Source organism: Lethenteron reissneri, unplaced genomic scaffold (assembly GCF_015708825.2).
Source record: "Lethenteron reissneri isolate LAM-NWPU_2019-01 unplaced genomic scaffold, ASM1570882v1 scaffold_1132, whole genome shotgun sequence".
In the NCBI taxonomy this organism is placed as follows: Eukaryota; Metazoa; Chordata; class Hyperoartia; order Petromyzontiformes; family Petromyzontidae; genus Lethenteron; species Lethenteron reissneri.
In genome coordinates, this window is record NW_026890819.1 from 28,012 (window position 1) to 37,901 (window position 9,890).

General features: G+C 46.7%; 1 protein-coding gene across 1 annotated transcript; it reads right to left on the reverse strand.

Moving 5' to 3' along the window:
• Window positions 1–851: 851 nt before the first annotated feature.
• Window positions 852–9,281, reverse strand: LOC133361543 (prominin-1-A-like). Its single transcript, XM_061580470.1, has 8 exons — window positions 9,276–9,281; window positions 8,642–8,713; window positions 7,681–7,770; window positions 5,248–5,301; window positions 4,891–4,971; window positions 2,669–2,758; window positions 2,146–2,261; window positions 852–997 (listed from the first exon to the last, which is right to left on the reverse strand). Exons 1-8 carry the CDS (start codon window positions 9,279–9,281, stop codon window positions 961–963), a joined length of 546 nt encoding a protein of 181 aa, XP_061436454.1. The 3' UTR covers window positions 852–960.
• Between the last annotated feature and the right edge of the window lie 609 nt (window positions 9,282–9,890).

Here is a 9,890-nt window from a genome sequence, read left to right on the forward strand (position 1 = left end):
TGTTATGTTTATTTTTATTATTTTATTATGTTTCATGTTTATTATTTTATTATGTTTTATTATTATTTTATTATTTCCCTTCTACGTGACTTTACCGAAAGAACCAAGAAGATGTTTTTAAGACGTCGTGCGTAGACCGAACGCTTCATTGCCCACAGAGAACACGGCGCAGGCACCCACCAACAAACAGCTGACGCGCAATTTTATTCCGTGGCTTTGAAACCGTTGAACATTCTCGTTCCGTTAATTAAAATAACCACGGCGATGTTTCTCCACGCACCGTCAAGAACCCCCCCCCCCTCCATCGTCACACGGCGTCACAAAAAGTCAGACCCCCCCCCCCCCTCAAATATGACGTCACCGACATTAGAGCTCGTTGCACCCTTCTCAATGAGCATCTCGTAGTCATTAAATACTCGTAGATTCATTCTTACTAGACAATGGCCTGATATGCAGAGGAAAAAACCCCACAGCATTGAAATTCGTAACGTGGTAAAACTCCCACAGCCAAACGGTAAACAGCGTGAACTTCTGTAGCGCTGCACGTGTGTTATTGTCATCACATCGCATACTGCATGGCAGAGCAGCAGGGTGGCGTTATTAGCGCGGATGGTAAACTGAGAAAAGAGGCTCACAACAATTGTACATTTCGATTTAAAGCTTTCGTGACTGCAGGGATTCATCTTCTTGGTTCTTTCGGTAAAGTCACGTAGAAGGGAAGTAATAAAAAACGTCTTGAGAATTATTTTATTACGTTTTATTGTTATTATTTTATTACTTCCCTTCTACGTGACTTTGCCGAAAGAACCAAGAAGATGAATTGTACATTTGCTAACAAACAAAAGTGTGCAGTTGCGATGAGAAAGGCGTGTAGAATTTCACAACAAAAAAGAACGGGCAAAACATTCCAAAGTGGAACCATCAAACAAACTAACACGACTTCAAAAGTAGGAATGGCGATCAGAAGGCTAAATTCCAGATCCTCGTGACTGAAGCACTGCAAAAGGCGGAAAAAAGCGAGACAGGGCAGGCATGAGATCACAGTGGACAAGCAGGGTTCCAGGCCAACCGCAGGGGTCAATCCGTGTTGCTGCGTTGACATCTCCAGTGGGTGAAGGTGACGTCCACATCTCCAGCTGACGCGCGCTACTTTCAGCCGTGCCGTGCGTAGGCCAAGCCGCCTGTGTCAATGCCCCTTGAAACACCTCGCCCAGTCACCGAAAATGTAAGGTACGCTACATTTCGATTGAAAGCTTTCGTGACTGCAGGGATTCATATTTTTGGTTCTTTCGGTAAAGTCACGTAGAAGGGAAATAACAAGATAATAAAAATAAAACATAATAAAATAATTCTCGATTTAAAGCTTTCGTGACTGCAGGGATTCATCTTCTTGGTTCTTTCGGTAAAGTCACGTAGAAGGGAAATAATAAAATAATAAAAATAAAACATAATAAAATAATTCTCGATTTAAAGCTTTCGTGACTGCAGGGATTCATATTCTTGGTTCTTTCGGTGAAGTCACGTAGAAGGGAAATAATAAAATAATATTAATATAAAACAATAAAAATTCTCACGACGTTTCCACTGCAACACAAGCAGCGAGCGTCATCAGGTGTGAAGTCCACAGCAAGAACATTTGAAAAAAGTTAGGAAAAACAACCGACACTTTTTTCAAATTTTCTTGCCGTGGATTTCACACCTGATGACGATTGCTTGTGTTGCATTCGAAACGTGAGAATTTACTAGTTTTATATTTATTTTATTATTTCCCTTCGACGTGACTTTACCGAAAGAACCAAGAAAATGTACGCTACATTGTTTAAATCTACATCAGTGGTTCTTAACCTGGGTTCGACCGAACCCCAGGGGTTCGGTGAGTCAGTCTCAGGGGTTCGGCGGAGATTAAGACACACACCTGACTCATGATTGTGCACGAGTAAAACATATACCTATGTTTTGAATTTGAAAAAATCATATTTTATTTTTCCAATTAAGAAGGGTTCGGTGAATGCGCATATGAAACTGGTGGGGTTCGGTACCTCCAAAAAGGTTAAGAACCACTGATCTACATGGACCCCCTGATGATACCATTTAAGCCGATGTATTCGGACGTACACGGCAGAGCAGATTTCACACTGCACTCACTCATCATGCATGTCCTCGGTGTCCATTCGCCGGTAGTTTTTTGCCAGCCTCATGGCAAAAATGATGCTCGGGACTAGAAACACCGTCGCCCAACCGAGGCCAAACCAAAACACGTTCTGAAAGAAAAGAGACGAGGCAAACACAGTAGCGTTGACCGCACTGTCGGGGCAAGTGCTATTTGCGAGCCCCTATTAAGGCTAGCATGACATACACGAGAGGGGGTGGGTGGCCAACACCATGCCTAGGCCACCTTTGTCTTCCCAGTGCTGATGGCATGCATTTAAGGCTGAGTTGACCAACGGGAGGTCCGGGACCAGTTCAGATAGTCGTCACCGATGTTGTCTGTAAGCGGGAATCGAACTTGGGTCACCGGGTTGGTAGCGCAGTGTGCTAACCGCAGGAAATAATCTAGCTTCCTCCAAAAAGTATCATTATTTATCATTCAGAAAATGTCCCAATGCAGGAAGAACCCTTGTGCCAAATGCTACTCTCTGGTACACAACTCAGAAGCGTCTCCTCTCACCAGCGAGTCCATCACGTAGCTGCACACAATGATGTCTACAGAGTCAACCAGGTTGGAGAGGGGCTTGCAGGCGCCCACCTTGTTGGAAATCTGCACAAAAGAGTGGAGGAACTTAGCGGACACACAAATCGATTTCCGTCTGAGAGGTCTTAGAGCTCGCCACATTCAACCAACTCACATGTCAAGTTCATGTATTAGGTAGAGCCCTGTGAGCTATTCGGCTCTTGAATCGGGTGCAACCGCAACAAACAAAAAACAAAAACATGAACAAGAAAACATCTTAAAGTGACTATGTGACCGAGTGCAAACAGAAAATCCAAGAAAAGACAGCAAAATATTGCAGAAAAAAACACCGTACACCAACACTGTGTGCAAAAATCCCACATTTGGTACAGGTGTTGCCAAAGCGATGATTTATAAGACACTTTTCTGGAACGTGTTTAAGGGTCTGAGTAATGAACGGCACCAGTTGTATCGGTGGAAGAGACCAGAAAAACCAGACGTGCAATTTGTGCAACATCGACCTGCGTCTTGTATTCGGGCTCAACAGCACAGCACCCGGGCACAGGTCTGGGGACAGTTAGAGTGGCGGCTCCTAACAAGCGAGCGACACCACTGGAACCTCATTTGCCAGTAAAATGAGGTTCCAATGGTGTAAATGCTTGACCCGAGCTCTCATACTCTGATGGTGCATTGTCTTTGAGTTGTGCGCCTTTTGGCGTCATCTGGTCCAACACCATGTGAGACTGGGCTCTAAGGAAAGCTGTCTCGGGTGTGGACCAATCAACTTTAAGGACAGTGCACATACATTATCAGAGTTGTGTTTTTTATTTGCATTATGGCTGCAGGTATTGTGGTTTATGCAAACATGACTCCTTGTAAAAAAGGTGTCAGTTTTGTTGCCAGATAGAAGGGTAAAACACCAATTATCAAGCGAGCGACACTCGCTAGAAAGCCTCTACCTGGTCTGCCACAAGGCCGTGGAAAACGTTGAAGGCGTCAACTGCAGGACATCCAATACAAATGGGCTGCACATGCACGTGTAATAAAGGTGGTGGAAGCGACTTCTGGAATCAGGGTCTTTATTTCTCTTTCGTTCACAGATCTCTTCATATAAATTCCACTACTGTCTTACTCCTTCACGCTGTTGACAGACAGCGTGAGAGGGAGGGAGAGAGAGAGACTCTTGCTGCCACGTGGCAGGCCTGGACCCCGCTCCAGCGTGGCGTCACCCTTCGTTCCAAATCTGACCACGTGTTGCCCGTCTCCACCCCTTTAAATCCCTGGGTCACGTGGTGCCTTTCAACCAGTCCTGGGTAACCTCCCTGGAATCTTCCAGATTCCATCCTACGGTCCCAGGACCACGCCCCTGACCCGTCCCCCCATTGGCTGTGGCCAAAGCCAGCAGGGCCAATCATCTCCTCCCAGGTGTCACCTTCCCATTACTTCAGGGCCACGCCCCTAGACCTCTCCCCATTGGCTATGGGCCTGGGCCGGTAGAGCCAATCATCATAACGAGGTGTGATCAATCAACCACCCGGATATACCCTCACATTACACACGTCTACAAAAGAACCTATACACAGCGCTGGTATGCAAACGTGGGTATCTGTGCCACACCTTTCAATTCAATTAAGTTGCAATTAAATCAACTTCGATTACACCCGACTCCAGCTTCTAAACTTACTTTAAATGTCCCCAGTTTCACGAGAGATATATGTTCGTGATTAAGAATGCACATAATAAGTCAAGTCAGTGGGCTACTAAGAGGTGTGCATTGTATTGACGATTCAGCTTTCATGTACTCACGGAAAACTTTGTCCAAGTAACGTAACTCTCGAAGTATCCTATTATAGTCTCCATATAGGTCTTCATTTCCTTTAGAAAAAGGCCAATATTGCAAAGTGTTACGATTGCTGAAAAAGGTCCATGTAAATTTTCCGCAAGGTGCTTTACCTAAACATTTTGTTCGTAAAGGTCTCATTTGTTAGCAATGCATCCACGAGGCTTGCAACTCAAATTACTTGGCTGTACACCACGAATCATTCCTACAAAACTAAAGCAATCGAAAACGATTTTCCTTACTCAATGGACCTCGCGCAAAGTTGACCGACTGAATTGATGAATATTCCCCAAACGCATTTTCTCGAAGGAAACTTTTATTTTAACAATCCGCGTTAAAAATCACGTGATACACATGGCACTTTAACGTAACAACTTACCCCAATGATAACCTCTGAGGCATTGTTATTGATGAGACTCTGGGCAATGTCCAATTTGTCAATGGCTTCTGTAATCGCACTCTAGGATTCACACACACAAAACATTGAACACAATTATTTTGACTATTTTGCAAGTGCGTTAAGTGCACATGTGGATAAGCATGTCACAAGTACGCATGTGTCCATGCGGGTCACGCACACGCAAATTACAATCAACAATAACCATCAACAGATATTATTTCATGAGCTGGATCAATTTGTGTCTGTGATCAAACTCAAGTGAAATATTCTACGTGGTGAATTAGTCTCATTTCACTGGAGCAGCTATGCAGTGTGAATGTGATCGCCAGTCCCAACCTGCAGAGCAAGGGATGTCCTCTGGAAAGAGTTCAAACTCTTGTTCAAAGTACTCTGAAAACAACACAAATTGTAAGCACTTATTTCTGAATTAGTCAACAACAAACACATTCCCGCGGAGGGAGCTGGTAGGAACGTTTGGTTGCTCGGTCAATGGCCAGGGTCAACGGCGGCGTGGTGTATTCCGCAAATATGCCCGACTGTGAGGGCGGGCTCAAGCCGGCGTGAGTAGGTGAAACGTTGAGTTTTATAAGGGCACCACGGGGTGACCAGCCCCTCCCCACCCAGCCCCACCCCTCCCACCCCCCCCCAGCCCCTCCCCACCCAGCCCCTCCCCACCCAGCCCCTCCCTCCCCAGCCCCTCCCTCTCCACCCAGCCCCTCCCTGCACGACGACGGACGGACGGACACAATAATCCCCTGTGGGCTGGTGTAACCAGGAGGTTCCAACTAGTATAAATTAAATAAATATTGTATTCGTACAGCACCATGTTAAAGGGTACATCAACAGCACGAGCATGAACGTTACTGCAAAAGTTTTCTGCGGTTTCGATGACGCACGGGTGTTTCCACCGTGGCAGTGCACCCAGCCTGGCACAAGCGCTGTGGTGACGTCACCGCCACTTGGTGGTGGCAAATGGCGGCTGCTGTATCGGACAAGGAACACTCCGTGTCCCACGCGTAGTGCTGACGCTGCAATGTGTTACATTTGTAGCAGCGGATGTGATGTTGAAGACTGGGGAACCCCCACCGCCATCTCTCCACAGAGGTCGCAACCGGGTACCCGATACCCGTACCCTACCCGATACCCGGCTACCCGTACCCGGCCGGGTACGGGTACGGGTAGCCGTTTGCGACCCTGGTGCGGCCGGGTACGGGTAAGGAATCAAAACCCGTTTGCGACCTCTGCCTCTCCATCAGTCACACACGGCTGGCCTGAGTGAGGTGGACCCCATTATGGGCCCTCACGACCAGCTCATCGGTGCCTGACTGTGGATCCACGCTCTGGTTACGTGGTGGGTTCAGCTCGGAGCACATTATTACAATCCATATTTCATGATCGACAAGGTTGTTGTTGTTGTTGTTAGACCGTATTTTTTGCAATACAAATATTGATACAGGAGAAACTGGATACAAGCACACTTTATATAAGCACAGTTCTGGTATAAGCAACATCAAACATTACACTGGTGGAGGGAGTTCAAGAGCAACTTCTGATACAAGCACACTTCAGATATGAGCAAACCTTGCTTTGCTCCCAATAGGTGTGCCAATTTAATAATTATTTAATAACAAAATGCCTTCCATCTCCGCTAAAACATTAGAAGGGGAACCCCTCCATAGCAGCTGTCCCTCTATGGCAAAAAGTGACTCAGAAGCAGCCTACTAAGTAGGAATCCGTCTGCCAGTGGGGGTGGTGATTGCTGCGTGTAATCCCAATTGAGAAATTTGTGATCCTTTTTGAAAATTTGGCAAATGTTGACGATGACGCCAGCGCACAACGTATGGCCCACTCTTCAAAAGATGTCACGGGATGATAATTATTTTTTTACCCTTCTATCTGGCAACAAAACTGACACCTTTTTTACAAGGAGTCATGTTTACATAGACCACAATACCTGCAGCCATAATGCAAAAAAAACCACATAACTCTGATAATGTGCACAAACCAATTATCATATTTTTTACTGGCAAATGAGGTTCCAATGATGTCACGGGATTTTTAAACGTCCACTGTGCAGCAGGCAGCACGTGCCTCACGATGTGTACACCCGCAAAACGAACCAGGGGCTGTCGGATTCGGACCGCGAACCTCCTGCAAAGGCGGTTTAGCGCTGGAATCACCACATTCACATTCTCTGCTGTACATAGAACCCAGCCACCACTACACGGTACGTAACGCTGCTAGTGTAACACGTGGTGGTATACGATGCGGGAAATGGTGAGGTGCACAACCCATTGATTGGCAAGGCATACAACCCAGGCCATCTTCTTGGTTCTTTCAGCAGCCATCCTCAGGTGAAGAACAGGTCTGTCGAGGAGACAGAGTCTGAATGACACGTCCTGGGCTTCAGGACGTGTCATTCAGACTCTTCACCTGAGGACGGCTGCTTGCGTTGTGTCCGAAACGTCGTGAGAATTATGTTATTATGTTTTATTCTTATTATTTTATTATTTCCATTCTACGTGAAAAAAGCTTTAAATCGAAACCCAGGCCATGTTATGGTGTGTAAACCAGCCATGAGTAAAGCACAAACCATTGGTAAGGTGTACACACCCGAATAGCACGATTGGCTATGTACGGTGAGAAATACGTTCAACATACATACATACTTATTGCGCAACCCAAGCCGCTGCGATGAAGTGTACAATGCCGAACATTGGTGGAGCAAAGGGGGCGCAAGGCAGGTAACCAGCAGGGCACAGTGCTCACCACGCTGCTGTTGAGAAGCACCACTTGGTTGTAGTGAATCCAGCGGATGCTCGCCGCGTGTCCCCGCAGCGCGTTCGCCAGCGCCTCGCTCTGCGGTCACAGTCGCACGCAAACGTCGATCGTGAATCAAATGTAAATCATCGCGCACAACCAAACAGAGTTGACCAAACGAGTGCCCCACGTTCGTTAATAAACACATTTCTCCTGCGGAGGGAGCTGGTAGGAACGTTGGGTTGCTCGGTCAATGGCCAGGGTCAACGGCGGCGTGGTGTATTCCGCAAATATGCCAATACTGTGAGGGCGGGCACAAGCCAGCGTGAGTAGGTTAAAAGTTGAGTTTTATAAGGACACCACGGGGTGACCAGCCCCTCCCCACCCAGCCACACCCAGCCCCTCCCCACCCTCCCCACCCAGCCCCTCCCCACCCTCCCCACCCAGCCACACCCCACCCAGCCCCTCCCCACCCAGCCCCTCCCACCCCCCACCCAGCCCCTCCCTGCACGACCGACACAATAATCCCCTGTGGGCTGGTGTAACCAGGAGGTTCCTACCAGTATAAACCCAACTCTCTAAAAATCAAACTCTTGATTTTTCCCAGAACTCTTCCCCCCCCCCCCCAAGAGGTCAACACATGAATGAGATTAAGAAATCGCAACTTTAAACATTCGTGCCATTTACGCTAACTTTAAATAGATACATTAAGGGTCTTACCAGAAAGGCCACATTTATGTACATAAAAGCATTCAAATAGGTTTTACACTGCAGCACTGTGAATTAGATTTTTAAAAAACATAACACGTTAGCTATGATTAAAATCCCATATGCATCTGCACACTTTAGTTTGGCTCATTCCACACTTCAGCTGGGAAAAACCTGAGTGAAACCACATGCAGATTTTTCAAAGCATTGAAATAGAAATACACTTGAGAAAATGAAAGCGTACAAGCTTGACAACACTCACCAGGTGTTTAGCTTTTTCGCTGAGTTCATCGGCAAACAGAAGCAGATCAACCTCGGAAATGCCTTTGTTGAGCTGTAAGGAAATTAAAAACACAAACTTTAACGTGCAATGTTCTAGACCAGGCGGCACGACATGCACAGCAGATAAAAACCCACCCAACTATTTCAGCACAATATTTCCAACTGGACATTATGCAATCATTGAAGGCACATATCACGATGTCTAAGTGACGCAGTGGTTCAAGGGGTTTGGAAACGCTTGCTTTAGACAACTTGGCAGTGCAAATGTTCAGTCATGGACCATGGCTCCCACAAACCAGGGCTGTGGTATTTTCCACACACTACAAAAGACATTGATTGTTAATACCTCCTTACCACCTCAGTGAGATATTTCAATTAATCAACAAAGTGAGGACATCGCCCATTTATATTTCTGATTGTAATTTACGAAACAAAAAAAAACTTCCACGATGCAATTCCCAAGTTGTGTTTTGTCCTTCTCAACGAATGCATCGTGCAGTTAAACTGCAGCGTGGGTTCCAGGAACTGCCCCTGCGTTTGGGTCCCTGTTGTTCACAGCCAGATGAGCCGGGACTACGAGCGAGGGCATCACGCTGATAGTTTATTATTACTACCGGCATCATATCGTCTTAGCAACCACGATCCTCCTCCCGCAGTGTTCACGGCCATGAGAAGCACTGCCCGGGACCCCTTGCCGTGGGATATTTATAATGTTTCATTGCGGAGAGCGGCTATAATTCCACAAACCACCACCCCCCCCACCACCTCCCGAATCCTTTCAAAGCAAAAACAAAAACGGATGGGCACGTGTAATTATATTTTTCCAAGAATGGAAGGCTACGTAAAAAAAAAAAAGAAACTGCATTATACGTGTACACAAACACCAACATCATTACACAGCTTTACCCAGTAAAATATGAAGTTTTTTTAAAACTATCTAACAGCATGCCACCTTGCACCGATGAATGCTTCTCGTGTGTGAAGGAGAAGCCGACACAAGGTGGCAGGGGCTTCGTCCTGTACTCCCCTTCTCCCATCCACAGCTGTCCCCAGCCGTCTCAATCTCGCTCCCCTCTTCCCGCCCGTGCTCTCCCTCACGTCTCCTCGATTAGCCCTCCCCCTTCTCCTGTCACTGTTCCACTAACCCTCCTATTGGTGGGAATCCTTCCCCTGACACCCCTACACACGTGTACAGGTGTAGTGGGTGACACCACGTCACGCGCGCCCTC

Coding starts and splice junctions, on each gene's coding strand:
- LOC133361543 (XM_061580470.1), bottom strand. Junction 7,771..8,641: donor GCGAAAAAGCTAAACACCTG/GTGAGTGTTGTC, acceptor CTGTGACCGCAG/AGCGAGGCGCTGGCGAACGC. Junction 4,972..5,247: donor GGACATCCCTTGCTCTGCAG/GTTGGGACTGGC, acceptor TGTGAATCCTAG/AGTGCGATTACAGAAGCCAT.